A 23608-nucleotide genomic window follows, 5' to 3' on the forward strand; every position below is an offset into this window, starting at 1 on the left:
TTGTGCTTTGTTGTATTTTTTCAAATTTGACATCATTTTCCAGTAGAATTATTGTGAGCTGTAGTTGCCAGAGCTGTTTGTTGTGATATGTGTGCAAAACACAGTGATCAGGCTTTGTCCTGCAGGGGGTTTAATGCTTATGCTATATCTTCAGCTATGTCAGTAAATGTTAACAAAAAATATTTATGTTTGGACTGTCTTTGTGGGCATGAAAAGAAAAGAAAGAATACAGTGTTATTTTACTTGACAGTGTTTTCCTTAACGTTTAGCTTATTTGTATCTTCTGTTTTATTTTACTTCTGAAATCCTGTGTATTTACTTACGTTTTGTCTTATTGTAAAGCACTTTGAATTGCCTTCTTGCTGAAAAGCTAAACAGTATACTAAATAAACTTGCTTTGATGTCCAGGAAGCACTCCAGCTCTCAGAGAGCCCAGACACTGCCCTCCATGACCACAGAGTACCAGGAGAGGTTCCTCCCTCCTCACTGCCACACTACTGTCGTCTCAGCCTTGACGCTGAAAAACCATCCACTGAAGGGGATGGGTGACGATGGGACCACTTTTAAGTAAGTTCTTCGTCACTAGATACACGTTTGTAGGAGTATGTTGAAAGGGGAAATACCTTATATGCATCTACCTAGCGTAGATGCATATGAGTTCTATAATTTTATTTATTTATTTATATTATTACTAAAGCAAAAATGACAAATTTCACATCATAAGTGTGTGTTTCAGGTCATACTATGTTGCCCACAAATGGAACAAAAACCCACAAAAGGAGCCGCTGTCGTCTTTGCCACTCAAAGGCCACCAAAGATGCAGCAGTGCTCCTCAGGATGCTACTGAGGACTACACATCCGTGTACCAGAGTAAGTGGCTTAAACATCACTAGAGTCGTTCATTGCAGGAATATAAATCACATCCCGATTCAAATCCGCTCTCACTGTCTTTTATTTGCAGATGATTTCCGAGAGTGGGCAATAAGCAAGCGCCAGCCGTGTAAGCTGAATGACAGCTTAAAAGTCAAACTAGGATTAATTGTCCCAAGAGGTACTCCAAAAGAAGGCCACTCCCAGAATATATCTGTGCAAAGGGATGCCAACTCCAAACCAGTCCCACAGGAAGAAGAACCAAAACCAATTGAAAGCATCACGAGCTACAGATCTCACTACATCACCCATCCAGTGCAGCCCAGGATGCGCAGGGAGAAGCCTATGAATCAAACCAACAAAGGTCTGCTGGCCTCCGTTGGGCCAAAGTTTGCCTGGCAGATAAACCAAAAGCTTATTGATGGAGAGGATGAATTCTTTCAGCAGTTCAAAACCTGGTCCCTTGAAACCAAGTTCCATGGCAAAGGTAAAGCCAAAGTGTCCAGTCCACCAGCAGATCACAAGGCATTTGTGTCCACAGTACATGTGAACTACAAGCCACACGAGTGCCAGCGCACAGAGCCCATCCAGCCGTCTGTGCAAAGCAGGGAGAAAGGCAGGGAGCCTTTTCACTCAATGACTAGCATGAAGGAGGATTGCAAATTCTGGGACACACTGCAACACATCCCCATTGTCCACAAAGAAGAGATGGAGCAGTCTAAGAAAACTCCCCACTCAGTGTGCACACCTAAGCCTGCTGAAAGATGCAAAACAAACCCAAAACCTTCAAACGCCCATTCCAAGCTGAATGAGACGGCCGCCTCTAACTCCAGAGAGAAACTTCAACGTCCTGCTGAGAATGGAGCATTTTCAGGTTTTGAAAGCATCTCCAGCGGGACTGAGGAATCCAGGATGTACTGGTCCACCTCTTTGGACAGAGGAGTGACTTGGCCTGATGGCGACACTTGTGATGACCTGTCTCAGCCCCAACAAATAATCAGCTGCATGGTTTCGAGCAGAAGCTAAGGCTTCCCAGAGACCAAGCTGCTGACAGGGTGTGATGCTGTCACACATTACCTCAGATAGTCTCTACCATCACCACTAATAAAAGCAATAAATGGAACTGAAATGACGTAATGGCAGCTATTTTTATACTACTACTCTTCAGCACTTCTCATTTTGAGTGTTGCGTAATCTACAAAATTGAAGGCAGTTCATATTCAGTTTGTGAAAGAGGTTCTCATAAGATACACAGCTAAACATTTTCTGTCACAACATATATCTTCTATCATGAATGGACAGCTGCTGCCAGTAACTTGGCAGAGGGAGATAAACTGTTTTTATTTTTTTACTTAAAAATAGTTTCAGCTCATCATTTCAAATGGGGTCAACTCTCCAACCAAAGCACAATTATCATATACATAAGACTGAATGCATTTATGTGGATGCATTTCATTGTTTTGAAGAACATTTTTTTTCTCCACACAAAGTTCAAGAGAAGCACAACTGTACTGTAAACATATAACATGAAATATTGCAATCATAAAATAATGAAATTTTATTTAAAAAAAAAACAAGGAGGCAGATATAATTCATAAGGAATTATTTTTGACTGGGAGAACTTTGAAATGTTATATTTACATCATATACAAAGTGTTCGCTTTAAAAATTCAGAAAAATGTTGCCCAAATGTCACTATGGTTAGCAGCATTCCACATTATCATGGGGGCTCCAGTGCAAACAACAGATAAGGGGACGTTTTAACTCATTTATTGTTGTTCGAGTCTTCTTTTAGCTCTGTTCCAGCTACAGAGTTAAACATGTATGGTTGTAAAAACAAAACAAAACAAACCAAAAAAAAGATTCAGCAGCGCTCAGTCTTCTTGGAAACGGATGTGCTTATTAGCCTCCTTGGCCCGCGCGATGATGATTTTTTCTGCTTTGGATATGAGCTGAAGTGTGACAAGAAAGTAAGGAATGACATGTTTGTTGCACATAATCAAAAGGGAGGCACAGCTCTGACTGTTGTGATGGCACGTGTCTGTGTTCATATGCCAAAATGATCCCAGGTATTAGAACATATCCAAAGATGAACAGCATTCAGAATAAGCTACTTACAAAACATACATTTACATTTATATTTATATTTATATTTATATTTGCAATTTCAAATATGTGTGTGTGAAGTCTTCATTATAATGTCTGTCAATAAAATACCGCAAATACAACATTATATGGGTTTATAAGGGATTATACAACACAACAACATGTATGTATTATCGGCCAATACTGATCTATGACAGATATAATGGTATCGGCATGTTGTTCAATATGAAAGCTTTTTTTTTTTTTTTTTACAGAACATATTGCAGAAAATGATGCTCGAGTTAATTCAGAAATGGTGTTATCACAGCTTGTCCAGCAGAGTGCGCTCCGACCGCATCATTCACAACAGAGTCGCTGTCTTCACAGGAAATTGTAATCCCATTTGTGAAATATATTACATGGAGAATTAACGAACATTAACGACCCCATTGTTTCCCCTTTTCAATACACTACTGTAACATATGTACCTGTGTGTGTGTATAAAGAATATCAGAATCGATAACAGAATTTTTTTTTTTTTTAACTCCCTAAAATCGGTATTGGCATCAGCCACAGAAATCCAGTACTGGTCGGACGTGTGTGTATATGTATTTTTAGATGTGAAACTTTAAAGGGCGATCTCACCTTCTCTGTACCCCGCTTCTTTTCTCTCGGACGATTCAACTTGACCTGGCGGTCGACTAGGATCTTCTGCCAGTACCTCTGCTCATGGTCGCCTTTCAGAGGAATTAAACAAACAATGAAACCTGATGGGCGCTGTCCCGATTAATTATTTTCACCATCGTCAATTATGAAAGCCAGTGTGTCAGCTCAGTCATGCACATCCTCTCCTCATTTAGACCAGAGGTATGTGTGCATTTGGATTACACAGAGTGTAGTACACATAAAACAAACACCTTGAAATGTAGAAATGAAAATTTCTACCTGAGAGAATTTCAAGCTTCCAGCTGTGCTCCTTCAGCAGCTCTGCTCTGGCGTCACTAACGGCTTTTGCTTCCTCTGCGGTGTGAAAGCGGAGGTGACCCTCGGCATCTCCCTCCAAGATGTCAATGTATGCCACCGGTGATATTTTGCACAAGGCGTCCTAAACACACACACACACATCTTTTTTAATTACGTTTCATAAGTTGAACTTTATATAATGATAAGCTGACGGCTGCACTGGGTTATACTGTACTTTGATGAACTTCCTCCCTGGTAGTGGCTTGTTGTCTGTAATCTTCATGATGACACCACTGATAAACTGAGGGCCCTGGTTAGGTGCTTTTTCACTTTTGTTAGTCTTCTCACCTGGATAAAAAAACACACACATACACAAACAAATCAACATTAATGAATTAAACCAACACTTGTACATTTCAACATGTGTTTCTCTGATTTTGGCAGCTCGGTGCCATTAAATCTGATTTGTGTGTTTGGAATAATACTGTAATGTCAACACTGTTAGGAGGTGTTTGTGCTAATGACATTACTGTATGTTGGCACACTGACACAAAGTGAAACATCTTAGCACTGAAAGTAAAATAAAAAGGATTTTTTGTTAAAACTCCAGGACAAAAGGGCAAAGACTGTCATTATATTTGGAAACAAATGTTTTCAGCATAAAGACTTTGTTTCACTTCGTTTTCTTTTTGCTTTACAAACCATGGGAATATTGACGGGGTCAAATCGCCCCCGCTTATCGCAGTCATTTTTGTGCTGAATTGTCTCTGTGTTAAACAAGCAATAATGGAAAGTTTATTGGTTTCATGTACTTAGTAATGTAAGTACCAGTGGAGTTTTCCCCAGTTCTGGTAGCCTGCGATTTGTCCATCTGAACTCAAATTACTGGGAATAGACAAAACTCACCGTTTCCATCTTGAGGATCCTTCTCTGTCGTCATTAGACTCTTGTGCTCTTTGTGATCAATCTTACTAATGCACTTCTTCAGCGACGCCATGCTGCGCTTCTGCAAGGTCAAATACTCCTCCTTCAGATGGAGCCACTCTTTCCTTTACGTGTTCAAAAGAGGAAGAAAGATGCCCATTCGTGATATTTTTATTCTGAAGGGGTTTTCAGTAATTAATCAAATCGTGATGATGCAAGAAGAAAAAGGGATGTAGGATTTTACTTGGATAGAACACGCAGTGGGATGACCTCCTCGCCAATTTTCAGTTTCTCCTTGTGTTTCTTTTTTCTCTTCCTCTTTGCTTTAACTGTTGAATCATCTCTGTTTTCTTTCCCTTCCTCAACACCTCTCTCCGTGTCACTTTTTATGGGTGGATCTAACAGAGGAATAACAGTTAATACAACAACAAAACTGTGGTTTCATTGCTGTAAAAACACCTCATCATATACCATGTATGTTTAGATTGTGAAAATTAGAAGTCATGAAATTGGAAAGGATTAGGTAGAAGGAAAAATATGTTTCTCTTTTTCTTTTTTTTTGTTTTCAAAAGTGTTAGAATTCTTTTTCCAGCATTGTGGACCAGTGGAAACTATGATCACTTACCAATCTTTGACACATCTTTCTTCTTTTCTCCAGCTTCACTTTCACTGGTTTTTCTAATCTTAGATGGTACTTCACTGTCTGATCCCCCGACTGTCTGTGACCGTCGTCTTTTTTTCTCTGACAGTTTGCCCGGTGTCTTCTGACTGCTGGCTTCCTCCAGTTCAAAATCCCCTGCTGCTGAGTGCTTCCTCTTCTGCTCTGATGGTTCTGCTTCCATTGCATGCTCTTTGGCTTCTTCTGCAGGTGCTGGTACTGTGGCACCTTCTTTCTTTTTCTTCTTCTTTTTCTTTTTCTTCTCCTCTTCTTCACCTATAGAACATGAATGTCACAAAGCTGGGGTGAATATAACAAATTGCACCAACAGCCTTGATATTGTCCCAGCATTGGATTTCTCATGAATCAAGAATTTTAATGGCAGAGAGAAGCAGTCATGTAAAAGAAATGCAGCACTTTTTTGATTGTAATTAATTGTACCTGATGGTGGAGGGTCACCTGGCAGAGGAATAGCCTTCCTACTTTTCGTCTTGGGGAAAATCCCTGGTTTCCTTGGAGCATCTTCAGGGGGGTTGTTCAGCATCTGTTTCAGAGATCAGAAATTCCCTTGAGTTTTCTTCCTGCCAAAAATAAAACACTGGACTGACATAAGCTATCATGTATTTCAGGCAATGGTGCTATATTCATATTAGGTTTTCACCTCTATGGCTTTCTGGGCTTGTTCCACTTCCTCAAACTCGACAAAAGCAAAACCCTTGGAGTCACCAGAAGACTTGTATCTGGGGATACTAACATAAACCACATTCCCACATTTTGTGAACACTCTTTCTATCCAACTGTGGGTCACATCCTTGGGCAAAAGTTCCTTGTAGAAAAAAAAGAAAGAAAGAATTGAATTAGTATGTTATCCAAAACTATTTTTCTGGCAGGCATGTAATATTTGTCAAAACAACCAGCAAGAATATGTGGGTCAAATAAAGACAACGACAGAAAATGTTTTTTACCACATAGACTGTGCGGCTGTCTGTGTCATTTGGTACGTCTCCAATTGGAAGCTGACGTCGCACTTTATTACCTTCCAAGTTAACCTGGAACACAAAAATCAGTAAGTTGTTTTTTGGAAGTGTAAATTAATTTGAACTTTGTCATAGAGACAAGAATAACCTCCTAAATTATGCAAACACTGTAAAAATAGGACAGTTATGAAGTGGTTCTTTTAAAAAAAGTCATGAAAAGAAATTCACAATACAGTACCTCAACTACAGATGAATTTTTCAGTGCCCTTGCAATCAGCTTGGTGTCAGTCGTCAGCTTTTTCATTCGATTGAAGCTTGCCAACACAGATATATCAACATCTGTGACACATTAAAAATGTTATTATTTTTTTGTTAGAAATAGAGTCTGATGACTTCATGTCATGAAGGACAAACAGACAAACATATAGGACAAACAGATTTTTCAAGTCTGCCTTAATACACTACTCATATATCATTTATTGAGTTTGTAACTAGTCACTGCAATAATTCCTCCTGTCTCCTGCTGTGAACGCCACTCCACTGATAAAAAGCTGAAGCTAATCTAAGGCTTCAACCTGTGACTATTTCAGTGCACATATGGCATGTGAGTACTGTAATAAGACAGCCTTGAGAAATTCCTTGGAAAATGGATAAAGTACTGTTGATAGCCCCTTACATCCATCGTCTGACTCATCTATGAGTTTTTTCAGAAAGCGGTCTTTGTGAAGGTTGACATCTCCGAACCAGAACTCCACCTGCTTCTTCACATCACCCAGCAGCTGTTTGACTCGAGACCGCTTCTTCTTTTCTGTCTCCTTGTTCTTACTGCTGGACTGTGCAGCACCAGCATCATCAGTTCCCCTCTCTGTGTCAATCATCCTGTAGCAGGGACTGAAACACAGGCCAGAAACACACACTTCTAAAACTGCATTGGAAGTTCAGCAAGCTTTTAGCTTGTGCCCTTTTATCTTGCTGGTAAAAGCAGAGCCAAGAAGTGGAGTTGCTAAAATTAACCTTAATTTACACAGTCAAATTCACAGGTTGTACTAGCACTACAAAGCATCCTCCACCCCTCTACAGAATACACAGCGTGGTGAACACGCCCATTAAATATAGTATCAATATCTCATATTAGTTAGAAAACACACCGCTAACTTCATATTTTGCACCTTTTAACTAAGCTATAAGTGTCTGCTTAACTAGCCAATAGCCAGTTGTCTGTTAGCCATCATCACCTTTAGCAAACTGCTATCGAAGTTAGTACGACAATTGGCGGGTAGTGACATTTTTAAAAATGCTACAGTCATGGCCACTGCTTTTCAAAATCCGTCAAATCTCCGCTTAAAATCCAAACGACACAATAATTTACAAAACTCACCCTATGTGAGAGGAGGAAACAGTTCAGTTTGATGCTTAGCACGCATAAAAATAACATAAAACAGCAGCTACCCTGCGACGTTCAATCAGACGTCGCAGAGTAAATTCGTCATACCAGAGCCCACAGCAAGCAATGTAAACCACTTCCGCTGAATTAGTTCAAAATAAAGTGCAAAATACTCTTAGTATGTGTTTGAAGTTTCAGCTGTTTATTCACAATTGTTCTCAAGTTCCAATATCCATAACAATACAACAATAACATTTAATAAAACTGGTTGGTTACAAATAAAACAACAGAATACAAAGCTCTTCACAGAAAATAGATTCACTAGCATTCTAAACAAAAACAAAAAGAAAACACATCAATACCAAAAGAAAACTCAATAAATAAAATAGCCGATGTAGCTAGTGTAGTATTTAATTCACCGTTTCTGTAGTTTAACATAAAAAAAAAGAACTTTTTTATGTTAAACTACGTTTAACTTGCATGTGACATGATTTGTGCTTTTAGTTGGAAGAGAAAGAACACCTCATCCGGGCTAAGCTCGACTTAGTAGATTCATTGGCCCTTTTCCAGTAACGTTTGGCGAACGTATTCTGAGGTGTATTTAATCTTTTTTAACTGTGCATCTTTTTTACGATGGGGGTAGGAACTGAAAGAAAACAATTTGAAAAGTGCTCTGAAAGAGATTACACTATTTTTAGTGTTAGTAGTGAAAAAAATCACATGGCCGGTTAGCTCAGTTGGTTAGAGCGTGGTGCTAATAACGCCAAGGTCGCGGGTTCGATCCCCGTACGGGCCAGTAATAGCTTTTTACGACCCCCTTTTCCAGACTTACAGCTGATATACTGTCTTGTGTAGTCGTGCTTTTGTTCAGCAACTGTTAGAGCTGGCTAATGCAGAACAAATCCTCTTCATGACTGATGCACACCCCCTTCCCTTGAAAAGAAAAACAAATCTTGTCTGGATGCAAATTAACTGTGCACTTAAACTCTGTTTATAAGCTTACAACTTTAGGTGAGTGTAGACTTCTGCATGTCAGAGATTCAAAATACTCTCAAACTTTTGGAGCTTCTTGCATACATCCTCTTCAGTGCAGGACTCAATCCTGTGCTTGATGAGCTGTGATAGTTGCTTGTAGAAGGTCTTCGCCCACTGGGCTTCTAAGCAGTGGGCTGATACGTTGCACACTTTATGGAGTACCATCACTAGCTTCTCGTTGCTGCTGACCTCACACCGCTTGAAGACCCATTGCCCCCACGCCTCCCACATTTCATCATCTGTGAAGTTCACAGTAATGCTTTCTTTGGAGCACCAAGACTCTGGTTCTGTGTCAGTCAAGTCATTCCAAATGGCGCTGTATGGAAAAGGAATCAACAGAAGCTTTAGAAAAACCTAAACTGTTGATATGATTCAGAATACTTTTCTTGGAAAAAGAGTAATTAACTCACACAACTTTTTTCAGAGGATCTGGGGTCAAGTCACAGAGTGAGAGCAGACCTCTGGAGCTCACTCGGTTTCCCTCCATCCTGTGAGGGCACACAGGTACGAGTAATATATCCTGAACAATGTTTTAAATGTTTAACACCCTTAGAATCAGGAAACCGTCAAATATGAAAATATGTTCACTATCTGGATCCCCTGTGCAAACCCAACTGCTCATAGAAATAGGACAGATAATGAGCTGTAACCAGTGCTCAGTCAATAAAGTCTTTTTTTATTCATTTCATTTTCCCATGCAATGGACTTAATGTTCAATGCAAACTAACAAAGGATTCCATTCTTTTAATTTCTTTGGTATGTCTGTGTTCAACCTTGTAGTTACCATTAATCTTAAAATACAGTAACAGAACATTCAAAGGGACAAAAATCTGTTTTCTGTCTTACATTTATAGCAGTGGTACTGACCTGGAGGATAGTTTGACAAACAGCAATTTTACTGAATTGTGTCTTGAAGGCTGCCTTTGCAAAAGATGGCAAAAATAACAGAATTGTGTTTTCTACATCGGTTTATCCTTGTCAGATTTAAATCACTGATGATTCAGACAATCACAATCATCGTTTGGGTGGATAGAGTTTCATTTCTCCAAAATATTTAACTGACGTATTTTGGCATTGCCATGCTGCTCGCTTCTCTTACCACAATTCTTGAAGCTTTTTTTTAATCCGTATGGCATTAGAAAGAGCCAGCAGTTCATCATCACCAAGGTTTGACCATCCAATTCTAAAATGGAGGACAAAAAGTGAAACGTAGTTTGGGTGTGTTTTTTTCTTTCTGAGAAAAAAATGAGTATATTCTCTTAAATAAAGAATGGTTGTGTTCTTCATTTGTCACCTAGTACTTGAATTCTTTTGATAAACAAAGAATAATATGAATGGACATCTTACCCTAGGTGAGTTATACTATCTGACTCTTGCAGCACATCAGCAATGACCTGAACTGTGTCCATATTGAGGTTGTTTTCTCCAAGCCTTTTAAGTGAAATAGTTATGTCAGTACACAAGCCATGAATTCCATATTTTGTAGTCCAATAATGTCCTCACTTCACAATCATTTAATGAAAAGAGGAAAAGACACAAGCAGAGAGCTGTGATTTGATGTATTCAGGACAGGATTTGTAACCTACAAGGAGCTGCAATAAAATAAAAAAAGACAATGAAAACTTGTGTGATCAGAGAATGAGTCGATGTAAACCAAATTTTACCTGGAACTCACCAAAGACTCTCACATCTAAGCAGCAGGTGTTGAATATCTCTTAGTGCCTCACAGCTTACTCCAGTCCCTGTCAGATCCAGCTCTGATATTTTGCCCTTTGTGAAGTTTAGGAAGTACTTGATAGCATTGTAATCCATTTGGGATAGTGTTTCATCACTAACATTAACTCTGAGCATCTTTGGTTGCACAGCAAGGGCTAATGAGGGGTCCTGTTGCTCAAACAGGCAGTGCAAATGATTCAGGATATGAGCCCCGTTGTCACAGAGCATTGTAACTTCTCTGATGAGTCTTTGACAGTGAGTGTCCACTTTTTCTTTGTGGTAACACAGCCCCAGCTGCCTTGACAAAAGACTAGCATTGCGTTCAGAGAGGACTCCGGACAGGAAGCGGTTGAAAAGGTCCAAATGTCCACTGTTTGTCCCCTCTCCAGGACTTGCAGCTTGCTGCAGTGAATCAGGTAAAGGGTGATCGGTCACTGCACAATAAACTGCAGCAAGGAACTCTTGAACAGTAAGGTGCGCAAAGGAGTAAACCTCTTCCGTGCAGCCCGGCTCTTGTGCTACTGTCTTGTCAAGGAAGGTACTAACAAGGCTGCAGCCCTCTAATGCTGCAACATCTTTGTCGCTGCTGTAGAATAATGTTTGATGCTCCATCAACTTCCTGAAGGCAAGTCGACCCAGCTTCAGCACTATGTCAGACAGCGGCTGTACGCCCCCTGCTCTTTGCTCTTGAAGAAATGTTTCGACTCTTGACTGAGTGTGAGAGCGAATCAAAGCCACCAAGTACTGCACATAAATGTCTGTCATGGTCTTGGGGCTTTCACCACGGAGATCTTTGCTCTCTTTGAGGATACAGCACACAATGTAGCAAAATGCAGGTATGTAGCACAGTGTTAGCATCAGTTCATTTGCTGATACAATGGCAAACATCTGGTCAGCAAGGACACTGTCTTGGAAATAACGCAAGAAGAAGTCCTGAACTTCAGTCAAGGAGAACCCAGCGATGAGCACGAAGCGGTCGATGCAGCCCACAGGGATGTGGTTGATAGCTGTCGGTCGACTTGTGAGCATGACAGAAGCGTTGGGCAGCAGTTCACCCTGCATCAGACTTCCTAAGATCTCCACCACCTCTGCATCTTCATCTGGTTCGGTCACAAAAATGTCTACATCACAGCTCCTGTAGTGTATGAACTCATCAAAACCGTCCAAGATGATCAGCAGTTTGCTGTCATTCGCTAAAATGTTATCCAGTTCCTTAGCAAGGTGCTTGTTCTTTCGCAAGACCAACTCCCGGAAGTTTGTGGGTTTGTTGATAAGATTCAGGTCTCTGAAGGTCATGTGGATGATAAAGTCAAATGCAAGATGGTCCTTGTTTCCACCAAAATCAAACAGCATCTTCTGCACCATGATGGTTTTTCCAATACCAGCCACCCCAGTGACCAGAACTTTCTTAACTGGATGTTTTCCATTTGTGCTTGAAAAGAGTTCGGATGGTGTAGTTTTCCTATGTATGGTCGACTTCTGCTGCAAAGACAGTCGCTTTTGTCCAAATGTCAGGACCTCGTGTCTTTTTATCTCCAAGCCCTGGTGTCCGTCGACTAACAGGAGATTGACATAATGTTCAGAAAAGAGGATTTTCTCTCCGTGTCGAGTGTTGTAGAAAAGCATGGTCTCACTTCTGCGCCTGAGGACGTCTTTATGCTTTTGTCTGACTTTTTTATAGTCTGCAAAAGAAAAGAAGCTTAATATAATGTCTGTTTTACTTCTTCCTTTATTGTATCCTAAGGAGAGGATAATTTGACAGTGCTACAGAAAACACTGTTTATATGAACTATGCAGTGTAATTTCAAAGACATAACTGAGCATTATTTTAACTCCAGAGATGAACATACTAATGACATGTCTGTAGTTTGATTGCATACCTGAGGACTGAGGCTGTTCTGTGTTGACCTCTTTGGATTGTGCCTGTGTCTCTTGCTGATGATGGCTGCTGATGGAGAGAAAAATCTTGGCTGCTTCCTCCCCTTTACACTGCAGGATATCCAACACCTTTCTTACTCTTGCTCGGGGCCCCAACTGACACAACACATCCTCACGGTCATCACGAGTGAACACTTCCCGACTTACTAAAATCTCTGTCAGGGAGTCAATCCGTCCTTCAAGCTCATCCACGAGGGACACTCGCAGAACCCTGATGGCTGTCAGACAAGAATTGCAACCATCCTTTTCCACCATAACGAATCAAAAATAATCTCCAGCACAAGTCAGAAAAGTCCAGTTATGAAATTCTGATGATGCCAATTTCAATCACAGATTTTAGATTCATGTTGTAAAGTGAGTTCCTCTCATCGCTCAGAGATATCCTCTGAACACATGTCCCTCTTCAAGAGCTGTGACACAGAGAGTGAACTGTGTATTGTACAGACAGAAAGAGGAAGTGTTTTTCCTTATGACAAAATCTGAGGTAACATGAGACATGATGACAGAGCTCTGTCAACACATTCACACGCTGAATGTCTTGTTTTTCTGGTTCATAGCAGAACCTCCCACTATATTGGTATACACCTTTTATATGTTTTGCTAAACTGCTCGAGCTGAAATGAAAACATTAGTGTACTTACAGATCTGATAATGCAGCCAGATTTTTAGTCTAAAAAAAAGGAAGGCAGAGATAATCACAACAAATAGATTATGAAAGGAATGTATTTGGTTTTATTTAATGATAAACCTGGTATGAGCAGAGAGCAACACATCAAGTCACCAGCAGAGGGTCCCCATTGCATGCACATCAAATACTATCAGCTGTTGGGAAATGAATACTTAAAACAAGCCCCTGTAGTTATTTACAGAAGTACGCACAAGAACACACATTAAAATAAATAGTTAAAAGACGAGACAAATATCTACATAAGTTAAGAGCATAAGTAACATGTTAATGATGTTTTCCTCTCATAAAATCAAATAATCACACCTCATTGAAAGGCCAAGGAGTCTCCTGCTAAGGTAATGTGTTGCACTTGATGATGAAGCATTTAGAAACCCAGGACATTAAAAGTGCAAACCTGTTACAATAATGTAATTGTGGTACATTAATTGTGATCTTTAAAAAAGTTTCCAACTGTTTTAACCAAAATCTGCCCATGACACAGAGGTCATATTTACATATTTTACATTGAAATCTGTCGTAAGCAGAAGACTTTAACTCTTTAACTCTGTTTTTTTTTTCCCTATAATGTCAAACTAGAGCGAAAATATAATTTGGTGGACAGGTCTCAAAGTGGTTAAAGGGACATTTTAACAAATATCTTTCCAAGAAATATCAAAATCAGAAAACAAAATATATAAACAATGTAACCATACAAACTAGATTTAAAGAAACTCTACAAGCCATGTTCTGAACAAAGACTTGGATGAGTTTAGTGCAAAATTAAGTGTCTTTTTCCAAATATTGACTTGCTTCAGTCATATACCTCCACTAGTGCAACCCATGCAAGATAAATCTTTATCACGTCCTACTTTCTACTCCGCCAAAAAATGCAGTAAAAACATCTGCAATCCTAATTCCTTTCCTCTTTAAATGACTTGACCAATCACAGCTGTCAGCACGTGCTAAATGACCCAAAATGGTAGCACAGATCATGATTTCCCAGGTGGCTAATCCCAAATGTTTACCATTTATCAAATATCGGGCCTTTTTAGTCATGTTAGCTGTTTCCCATTTATATGCCGCACTGTGCTGTATTTCAGTTTTAAACAAGAGTAAACCCACACCGCATTAATTAAAACTCATTTATCATCTGAACTATTTAACAACACTGTTTTTAGAGACCATTGCAATACAGACAAACACACAACTATCCAGTGGTCACCACAAACTCAGAGGTCTACCCAAAATCCCTTAGTATGATGTCAATCAATTTTAAATGCCTATTAAATATTTGTGTATTGTATGCTAATGCGTTTGCATGGTAGCTGCATATTTGGGAAGTGATGGTACTACAATGGAACAGGGAAAACCCTGAAACAACAACAGATCTGGTACAACACCTCTTTATGAGTTCCTCTTTATGAAACCATGCAGTCACCACAAGTCTCTACAACTCACAATGGAAATGTGTCTCAGTCACTCTTACATAAATTAGGAAAGCTGAACTCCAGATTAAAAAAATCGAAACCAAAAAAAAAAACAAAACGTAAAACTGAAGCCTTCATGAACAGACGTCACTCCTCTCAAAACGAAACTTTCTAATTCAAACCCACACGTCATCTTTGAGGAAAAGATCATAGCCACTCCAGGAATGACTATCCAAACATTCCTCTGCACTCAGGTATCCCCATCCAAAACTGTTCATCAAAGACAGTTGTTTGTGTTAGGATGGAACATAGAGGTTTCAAGTCTCTGTTGGCACCTTCCCTGACGTATCCAGGTTGTCCACAACCCTCGTCTCACGTCCCCTGTCTCAGGTGTTTCGGCAGGAGTGACAGCAGCGACTCTTAAACTGGGGCAGCGGGCAGAGCTCCAACTGTCGAACCTTCTCACAGTACCTCGTGCTGTCTCGACACTCCCCGGCTGGAATACACGGAAGATACACTTTAATTCGCATAATGAATGGAACTTCAAAACACTGAAAAAAGCCATTTGAAAAACAACAACACAAAGTCAACAAGTCTCCACACAAATAAAATCTCCATTGTAAACACTTCTCGTAAGGACTCGTCTGTAGGTTTACGGTAACCAGTGCATTCTGTCTTTTATTGGTTACCTTGAATAACATAAAGCCACTGAAACTTACATGGTAGGTCATTTTTCGGTACTTTGAGTGCCACAAGCAAAATTCCCTTCCCCTTTTTGTACTGAGGTGCCTTCAGAAAGTTAAAAGAAACTTCACATGAACCACATGAAACCAAAACTATGTGCACTGTGGGCTCACAACCACATTAAGGGTATACAAAGTTAGTCTTCTAATAAGACCACAGAAATATGCTATTAATGTGATAGATAAGCAACTTGACATGAGTGCAGCTGTTTCTCACCTCTTCCACAAGACAAAATATTGCATCGCTGCCAGCTGGGAGGGCGAGGCCTCCACATGCAGTGATGCTCACGTGTGGCCTTGCCAGTTCGCCGGTGCGCGCAGGTCACCTGGCGCGACTGGAAACCATGTCGTCCACAGGTGGCAGTGCACTGGGTCCACGGCCCTATGCGCCAGTGAAGGGCACAGTTCTCTGTGGAACAATTCTTTAGAGAGCTGGGCCTAAAAACACCACACATACGCAGGTAAGACACAATAATGTGGTGATTTGCTTATCTCTGAAACATGAGCCATCACTGTGTGTGTGTGTGTGTGTATATCTCCTCAACAGTAAATCCTCAACAGTAGAGAACATTCATTCATTCATTCTCTCAGTCTAAATTTACCTGTGGAGTCCACTGCACATCCTGTAGGGGACTTTGGTGCCATTTGTGTTTTGGCAGTAAACATGGCGATGCTGTGTGGCCAAACTGGGACCTACACACTGACCATGACACTGAAAGAGGAATTTTTATCAAAATTACAAGCAAGTTCAGCTTTTATTCCAAAAATTTTTTTGAACTGCCCTCCTGTGGTTTCTGCTGTGGTTTAAATCTATAAACCATAAGCGAAGCATTTAGTTCACACCATGGAGTAGTAGTGAGTAATAGTTTTAAAGGACTAAGCGCTTTTTACTCAATTATTCAGACTGAAATTCTCATAATACACTTGGGAAAGATGTGCCAGAGTTAAAGCAGAAAAAAAGGGACTTCCCTAATTACAACCAGTGTGTGGCTCCTAATAGATAAGGAAGCATTAGCAGTGTGCTTCCCCTCTGAATAATTTGTAAAACAAAACCGACAAATGCCCCAAAGTGCCAGTTATTTGACATTCAAGAAACTACCGCAAATTAAATAGCTGAGAATCGACCCACAGCTTCTGAGGTAAAACGTCACCGCGTTTTGAACAAGTAAACTTCTTTGACACAGAGTCCATGTAAACATGGACGTGTATCTGCTCAATAATAAGTGAACTCACCGGCCCCCAAGAGGTCGTGGCCCATTTGGCACAGGGCAGAAGGTTGCATAGCCTACTGTCAGAGGGTCTCCTGCCTGTGTCAAGGCACAGCTGGCCCTCCACCTCTCTTGACCTGCCCTCAGGACCCCTCATGCAGCGGACACTCCTGGTCTGGGACCCACCTCCACAAGTGGCTGAACAAGGAGACCAAGGATCCACTCGCCACCTAAGCCACCAGCAGAGGAAAAAGCAAACAAGTACTTATTAAGTTTATAAGCTTTGTATTTCTTTTGGTCTCAGATGTGGGTCATCTTATTATTCTCCTTCAAAAAGTTTGCATAAACAACACAAACACAGAGAAATGGCCTTCGGATGGGAGATGAGGGAATCCCAGGGGAAATTTGGGGCCGATCTTTTCAAACCTAATATTCAAAGTATTGAACTGCACAACCATATAGTGGCAGCAAGGTACCTGAGGGGACAGCCCTGTCCACGGCACAGCTCCGCTGATTGGCTGCTGTTATTCCTCTCAAAGCAAACAGGGCCATTTCCTCCCATGCTGTTACCTTGGACACAATTTCTTCCTTTGCCACCTGAAAATACAGCAAAGAAAATACATCTGTGTGGTTTTGGATACGAGCAGAAATCAAAACAGGAGAGGATAACTGTCATTCAGTTATAATGTGCACTATGTATTCCTGATTAGAGAATTCAGTGTGTAAACTTCAACTAAACAGACTTCCTGTCTCACCACAGTGACACTGCATATTCAGTGAAGACTTTAATGAAAATCATCACTTCTTTAAAAGTTATAAGCTCTCGACTGAACAAAACATACTGGTTGGAGCTGAAAATGCAGCAGTAGTGCCCGAAAAAATAAACAAATATGACTATATGTCTCAAAATGTCTCCAGTTACTGTCACTGCAACAGCTCCAAACTTTTTCTTTGACCTTATTAAGAGGGTAATGTTTGGAAATGGCAAGCAGCCTGTTCTTGTTCTGAAATGAGATTTTACTTTCCACAAACTTGGGATAGAATTATATTTACAATTCAATTTCCCTGGAAAGTCATTCAGAGTACCCTGGATTGCATTCTTTAGATTTTAGAAATAAACCCTTCAGACATGGCCTTTAAATGACTTTGAATTAAAAATATAAGAAAATGCAGTTTGGACATTTTTAAGCACTTGTAAGCCTCTTTATCCTTTCCATTTAGATTAGGCAAATGGGGTGCACCCACTTAATCTTCCTTGAAACATTGCCTGGAACCTCTAATTGTTGTCGTATGGGGAGTAGAAGTGCTGGAGCATCAGGAAACCCACAGTGGCGGTGCTTTGATGGGAACGCAGAAAGGCCATGACTTCTTTTAATCCGAGGAGACGAAGGACAGCGCAGCTTATAGGTGACCCCAGCTGTGGCATACTCCAGACATTCCCCACCACTGACTCAGCCAGATGAGCCACTGGGGTGTGTAAAAGCTTACTGTATATCTGTGTCTGTGGTTCTGCCTGGGTGTGTGTGCGTGTGTGTTTCTCAGTTGAAAAGAATGCTTTCCCAGAATCTCTAAGCCTGAACCACAAAAGAACAACACAAATTACTGTAAACTGGACTACATGGAAGTATATTAGGACAAACTCTACTTGACACAAGGTTAATACTGGCTATATCATTTGTATGTGTAGCTACAAAAACAGTTTTCAGTAAAGTCAAACTAATGTATTCATGATCTGCTCATTAAGGCAGCTTCATGGCTCCAGTGGTATCGATCTTCACATTTAATTCTCTGCAAGAAAGTGACTAAGCTAATTTCCCAAAAATGTTAAACTTAAATAGAAAATTGAAAACAATATTTAGACCCAGGATGACATATTTTTATCTTTTAATCCTAACAGAAAGTTCTAGATATCTTGTACTGCATTTTATATTATATTTTCAAAACCTTGAAAGGTTGTTTCCAACTTAAAATTAAATTCTAAACAACTGGACAATCTTTATTCACATAAACTAGTCACCTCATGAAAAGAACCACAGTTTATTCAGACATATTTATATGGCTATTATATGGTGTTCATCAACCGTACCTGTGGTCTGCAGCAGAGACGAAAGAAATGTAGATCCGAGACGATTCCTGGCAGTGCAAGTGTACAAACCCTCGTCCACTTTGCTTGGAGACAGGATCCTAAGTGAGCCGGTGGGCAACAGGCCTACTCTGCCAACACAACGACAAAACAACCACTGAGTCTGAGTCAGTTCTGTCAAAGAACAGTAAGCTACTTTTGTAAAACAAAATTTGCAGTTCTGTTAAAGCTTTTTGCACAAAAAGCCACATTGAGGGGTAGTTCTAACCTGCTGTTATAGAGCAACTCTTTTCCATTCTTTGTCCATGTTAGGGATGGTTCAGGGTTCCCCAGTGCCTCACATCTCAGCTCCAAACTAGCAACTGGTTTCTGCAGTAAAGCTGGCACTCCCACATAAACTATCATTTCAGACGACGGTGCCACACCAACGTTCCTGGGTCGTTGGATTATCACTGGCTTTCTTGGCCTGGTTGTGTGGGCTTTTGGTTTATAAAGAAGCGGCCCTTGTGTGAAAGATTCTGCACTTTCCGGTGGGTGAAGAGTCGAGTCGTTGGTTTCTCCCTGACCCATAGTGAGCTCACTGAGCAACTGAGTGATGAGCTGTTCCCCCCGTGGTCCTCGGAGACCTTCAGAGAGGTTGTGCATGATCTCATCGAGCCTGTGGGTATCAGCGATGAGTACGACAGGGGTTGAAAATTCTGTACTTGCTCTTTCATCCTCCAGGGTCGACCTGTTCTTTTCACTGGAGTGGGGTTTATCAGTAATGTCTCTTTCATCTTGGACAGAGCCTTTGAGTTCAAGCAAATGCTCAACAATGTTGTCATACTGGTTGAGGGAGATGGGCAGCCCCTGAAATCTGTCTCCTGTTGAGGCCACACCTGGCTGCCCAACCTTTTGTTGTCCATCTGCGAGGAACCATGACTCTGGAACAGAGAGCTTCTGCTTGCTGCCAATAATCTGTAGGACAAAATGTTCTTGTGCTTGGCCTGCAATGCAAGTGTAAATCCCAGCATCAGATGCACGAACCTGCTGAATCTTCATGTATCCCAGCGGAGTTATAGAGAGGTGCGGGAGGCTGACCAGGGGCTTCCCTTCCTTCAACCATCGAACGTGGCCTTTGCGGAGGTGGCGGGTTGGGCAGCGAAGGACCACAGTTGTCCAGGGCAGGAAGTAGCCATAGCCTCCCACAACCACCTGTAACTTTTTGTCCTTCCTCCATTGGATACAAACCTTCCTCTGGGCCAGTATGGCGGGATCAGGCTTGATAGAGTCTGTGATGAAATAAACAGGACAGGCGAATGGCTTAATTATTGTCTATATGTTTGTGCATTTGTATTTTTCCATAAATCACAACTGAAACAGCAAAGCTATGGGACATGTTTCTTGCATAGTATCACATTTTTCTGTCAGTCTCCACTCTCTTCGCAGTACAAGTGAACTAAACAGAGCCAAATAGAGGGTCCCTTACTCTCGCAGAGCCTGAGGGAGCACGACCGGATTCTGGCGGGCCGGGCAATTAAGGAGCAGTTCTTAGGGTCTACGGTCTGATATTGCCCATCCTCCCCATATTTCCTGCAGATGGCCTGTAGAGTCTGAATGCCACTTCCACACGTCACAGAACACTGAATAAAGATTTTGTAATATTGAATATTGTAATATTGTAAGATTTGAAACGATCAGATCCTGAATACTATACATATGGTATTACCTTTTGGTGCCACAAGGAAAAACCTACCTTGGACCAGTCTGTTGTGACCCAGTGAAGTGGGCACTCTTGCTTGGCACAGGGCTGCTGGTTTGCGGGGCTTTTGGAAGGGCAAAATGTGTCAGGTAATTCCAGGATGCTGCCATCTGCCAGCCGCTGTTTGCACAGTACCTGCCTCATTTGCACTCCACCACCACAGCTCTGGGAGCACTGCAGAGACAAAAATATAGAAGTGCTAGATGCTTCAGACTAACTGCTGGGTCAGGCATTTATGTTGGTGAGCTTCCTTTTACCTGTCCCCAGTCCTGTGTGTCCCACATGGGAGGGCAGTCAAAGCGGTTGCAGGCTTGGACCGGACTTGGCTTGGGATTTTGACAGTCTTCATCCCTCAAAACCTGAGTTCGGTTGCTGTCTCGAGACGGCCGGTGAGTACAAGCCACAGTGCGTGTCATGAGACCAACCCCACAGGTAGCAGAGCATGAACTCCACTCACCTGTTTCCCACCTGTCAATACAATGTTTATCATTAACCTTCATCATGCTCAAAGATTGTTATATGCTCAATAAACCACATGTTCCTTAGTTCTTTGGGCAGATCTAGATTTCCTTGAACCAGTTGAACACCAGGTTATAGGTCTGACCTGTATTTGATTGTTATCCACAAACATGGGTTAGTTTTGGATTTAAAAGAAATGCACTGTAACTTAGTCTTCCTCTGGGGCCACAGATTTTTCAAACTCTTAACCTTGAGCATCCCTGATTAATTACCACTTTATCCTTTGAGGAAATATCTATGTAGCCCATTCTCCAACCTGTAAAGGAGTGTAGTCAGGAGGAGTTTAGTCAGAGTTCTTGATGTTTTTTTCTTTTTGATCCCAGGAGAGGACACTCTTGCAGTCTTATGAATGTGTAACTTCATGAAAGTGAAATTCATGAAAGTGAATACGAGTGAAAACGAAAAGAGTGATTCATGGGGCCGGATCCTGGCGAAGATACATTAAGTCTCCCACTGAATTCAATGATACTTGAGATGTCCCTGTGGCATTACTTCTTCACCCACATTTTCCCAATAACCTACGTGGACCAATATTCATGTTGTTGCCTGTTGCCTGACAGAGTTTCATACAGGGTGATCAATCCAGCATCAAAGTTATCTTGGCAGTTTTATTCCAATCTTGAAAATGATGTGGCATGTGTCTACCTAGCCGCTATGCCTTTAAAGGCATCTAAAGGCTTTGGCTTTGACCAAGATGGCAGGAACTTTACTTTTTGCTTGACAGATTAGGTGATATTTCAAAACTATTCATATTTACTCAAGAGTCCAGGGACTGAGGAGAATTGGGAATGAAGCTTGTTTCTGAAGCGGTACTATAGCAAAAGCCAAATCTTATGGCTGTTTCCCTTCAGAGGGAACAGTATCCAAAGAGTGTAGCTTAATATGGGAGGGTGAGGAGGCCTCAGGGAGGGAGTAAAGGGCCAAAGGAAACAAGCCCAATACAGCGTTTGTTGTGCCTGAAAACAAGACTCAAGGCCTGGAAAAACAGTCAAGGGCAGGCTGCAAGCCTCTGGGTTTTCTGACAAGAGTGTGAGTGGTGGAATACCGACACTGCGCACGGTGTTAACTTGAAACGTGTGGCCTACCGCGAAATCCACTCACTGTTTAGCCACGGCTCAGATATTTTAAACAACATGTCATTATACTGCTTAACCATTCAGGTACTTAATTTTGATGACTTTTGGGTGTTCTACAAAAAGCAGTTAATATTTGCAATTTAAATGTGGAATTCCAGGATTGCTCATCCACCACGTTCCCAATTGATATCTATTGGTCAATGAGTGGATAAACTAAAAAAAACTGCAAAACTTTGACTAAACAGGAATTAGCAAACAGGCCAGTCTTCCCAGAGGCTGAATATTTTTCATTTTCAATACTTTCCTCAACTATAAGGTCAAAGAGTCAATTTTGTACAGGTATTGAAAACTAAGTGTCAGAGATCTATTTCATTTTCAAAGGGCATTCATGATAATCAATCCTAAAGTTTTTAGTGTCTGCCAAACATTTCTTCAATCACCACTATCAGGCAAAAACTCTGATGTTATGAAAGTGTATTGTGCTTTCCAGTCGCATCCGCTAAATATAAACTTTATCTTTTCAGCCCCCCTATGATGTGGGATCGCTAATGGTCATGCTGTTAGTATAAAAAGGCAAGTGGAGGCTTTTTGCTTCAGCTGGTTTTTAAAGGGAACACTAACTACAGCAGCAGTAGGGCTCCTACATTTTTGAGTTGACAGAACCGAAGAAAAAAAAAAAGAAATCTTGAAAAGTTCTTCCAAGGACAATATCACATCTGAGCCTAGCAGGTAGAGCTGCCACTGACATCTGATCCCTACTGTGTCTGATTCTGACCAGCTTCCACAAGCTGTCCCACTGGCTTCATTTCCTGTCCTCAGTGATAGAACCATCCATCTCTGTCATTCTGTCTCAGTATCACTTGGACTCAAGTGGCCTAAACAGTGACTTAATTTGCCCTAGTGGTTTAGGCTGAGAGGGATAATGTAGTGGATTAGAAGGATTTAAATCTCTTTTGTACACAACCAGTGATGAGGAGAGATTCAACTAGATTTATTCAACTAGTGTGATGTGTTTTTTTTTTTTTTTGATAGTCTGAGAGCCAAGTAGTTGCAGGTGTAGGACCCAGGGTGCATCAGGGCTCTAGGAAATGGTACGTGAATGTCCCTGCTCCTTATATTGCATATTTTGCTGGGTTACAGTCTTGGAAAACTAATAGAGAGCACTGCCAGAATTTGGTCCTGTTTTTAATTAATATTTTCTTCCTGAATGCAGCCAAAACCTTTTTCCAAATACACATTTCCTCCTCATTTTTACTGCATCCATCAATCAAGCCTATTTTAATGCTCACGTACAAACACATTTTAAACTATGTCTAAATGATAATGATGTAGGTCTGATTTGTGGGTTTTGCCGTACCTGGGTGGGCAGGGCTGAATTTTGCAGTCCTGGAGGAGTTGGGGGGGCCGACGGGAGCTCACGCACAGGCTCTGGTCTGCTGCCTCCCTGGTCTGCTTGTTCAGGCAGATCACCACAGCCTCCTGCACACCTTGGATTAGACAGCACCAAATCAGTTACAAGGGATAACGAAAGAACCATGAGCTACAACACAGGGTTCATTCATGATTGTTAATATGTGTTGATATCCACATGCTC

The 23608-nt window shown here is 41.1% G+C and overlaps 4 protein-coding genes and 1 non-coding gene across 7 annotated transcripts in view; 2 read left to right on the forward strand and 3 right to left on the reverse strand.

The window, feature by feature from the left end:
- Positions 1-400: 400 nt before the first annotated feature.
- On the forward strand, positions 401-1896 carry LOC121177495 (stabilizer of axonemal microtubules 1-like). Its single transcript, XM_041031821.1, has 3 exons — positions 401-567; positions 737-870; positions 962-1896. Exons 1-3 carry the CDS (start codon positions 401-403, stop codon positions 1894-1896), a joined length of 1236 nt encoding a protein of 411 aa, XP_040887755.1.
- Positions 1897-2624: 728 nt separating this feature from the next.
- On the reverse strand, positions 2625-7977 carry larp7 (La ribonucleoprotein 7, transcriptional regulator). Of its 2 annotated transcripts, none has more exons than XM_041031849.1 (13): positions 7856-7977; positions 7154-7368; positions 6716-6816; positions 6466-6549; positions 6162-6326; positions 5942-6044; positions 5468-5776; positions 5087-5240; positions 4825-4967; positions 4154-4266; positions 3901-4060; positions 3601-3692; positions 2625-2822 (listed from the first exon to the last, which is right to left on the reverse strand). In XM_041031849.1, the coding sequence occupies exons 2-13, from the start codon at positions 7353-7355 to the stop codon at positions 2745-2747; spliced, it is 1704 nt and encodes a 567-aa protein (XP_040887783.1). In that variant the 5' UTR covers positions 7356-7368; positions 7856-7977; the 3' UTR covers positions 2625-2744. The 2 variants fall into 2 exon arrangements, with proteins under 2 accessions (XP_040887783.1, XP_040887784.1); XM_041031850.1 differs by having other exon boundaries at positions 4154-4258; positions 4820-4967.
- A 77-nt stretch (positions 7978-8054) lies between these two features.
- LOC121176720 (NLR family CARD domain-containing protein 3-like) lies at positions 8055-12884 on the reverse strand. Its single transcript, XM_041030770.1, has 6 exons — positions 12493-12884; positions 10572-12294; positions 10244-10327; positions 9996-10079; positions 9307-9384; positions 8055-9212 (listed from the first exon to the last, which is right to left on the reverse strand). Exons 1-6 carry the CDS (start codon positions 12803-12805, stop codon positions 8894-8896), a joined length of 2601 nt encoding a protein of 866 aa, XP_040886704.1. The 5' UTR covers positions 12806-12884; the 3' UTR covers positions 8055-8893.
- trnai-aau lies at positions 8584-8657 on the forward strand. Its single transcript has one exon. It is a non-coding gene; the product is annotated as a tRNA-Ile (tRNA).
- An 858-nt stretch (positions 12885-13742) lies between the features above and the next one.
- The window catches only part of LOC121177297 (ADAMTS-like protein 1), an 81540-nt gene continuing 71674 nt past the window's right edge, over positions 13743-23608 (reverse strand). For both annotated transcript variants that reach the window (XM_041031562.1, XM_041031563.1), the window contains 11 exons: positions 23372-23501; positions 20677-20887; positions 20414-20593; positions 20147-20300; positions 18947-19949; positions 18682-18809; positions 17072-17192; positions 16621-16825; positions 15990-16099; positions 15605-15825; positions 13743-15140 (listed from right to left, as the gene is read on the reverse strand). In XM_041031562.1, coding sequence (XP_040887496.1) covers positions 15031-15140; positions 15605-15825; positions 15990-16099; positions 16621-16825; positions 17072-17192; positions 18682-18809; positions 18947-19949; positions 20147-20300; positions 20414-20593; positions 20677-20887; positions 23372-23501 — 2573 coding nt within the window. In that variant the 3' untranslated portion in view covers positions 13743-15030. The remainder of the gene's footprint in view (positions 15141-15604; positions 15826-15989; positions 16100-16620; positions 16826-17071; positions 17193-18681; positions 18810-18946; positions 19950-20146; positions 20301-20413; positions 20594-20676; positions 20888-23371; positions 23502-23608) is intronic.

Source organism: Toxotes jaculatrix, chromosome 23 (genome assembly GCF_017976425.1).
Source record: "Toxotes jaculatrix isolate fToxJac2 chromosome 23, fToxJac2.pri, whole genome shotgun sequence".
Lineage (NCBI taxonomy): Eukaryota > Metazoa > Chordata > Actinopteri > Toxotidae > Toxotes > Toxotes jaculatrix.

Excerpts from the sequence above, each read along its gene's own strand:
- LOC121176720 (XM_041030770.1), bottom strand. The coding sequence starts at position 12,805 with ATGGTGGAAAAGGATGGTTGCAATTCTTGTCTGACAGCCATCAGGGTT. Across the intron at positions 12,295-12,492 it reads AGAACAGCCTCAGTCCTCAG|ACTATAAAAAAGTCAGACAA; the intron begins GTATGCAATCAA and ends TTTCTTTTGCAG. Across the intron at positions 10,328-10,571 it reads CTTAGATGTGAGAGTCTTTG|GCTTGGAGAAAACAACCTCA; the intron begins GTGAGTTCCAGG and ends TTCACTTAAAAG.
- larp7 (XM_041031849.1), bottom strand. The coding sequence starts at position 7,355 with ATGATTGACACAGAGAGGGGAACTGATGATGCTGGTGCTGCACAGTCC. Across the intron at positions 4,968-5,086 it reads CCACTGCGTGTTCTATCCAA|GAAAGAGTGGCTCCATCTGA; the intron begins GTAAAATCCTAC and ends GAACACGTAAAG. Across the intron at positions 3,693-3,900 it reads GAAGCTTGAAATTCTCTCAG|GCGACCATGAGCAGAGGTAC; the intron begins GTAGAAATTTTC and ends TTCCTCTGAAAG.
- LOC121177495 (XM_041031821.1), top strand. The coding sequence starts at position 401 with ATGTCCAGGAAGCACTCCAGCTCTCAGAGAGCCCAGACACTGCCCTCC. Across the intron at positions 568-736 it reads GACGATGGGACCACTTTTAA|GTCATACTATGTTGCCCACA; the intron begins GTAAGTTCTTCG and ends TGTGTGTTTCAG. Across the intron at positions 871-961 it reads CTACACATCCGTGTACCAGA|ATGATTTCCGAGAGTGGGCA; the intron begins GTAAGTGGCTTA and ends TTTTATTTGCAG.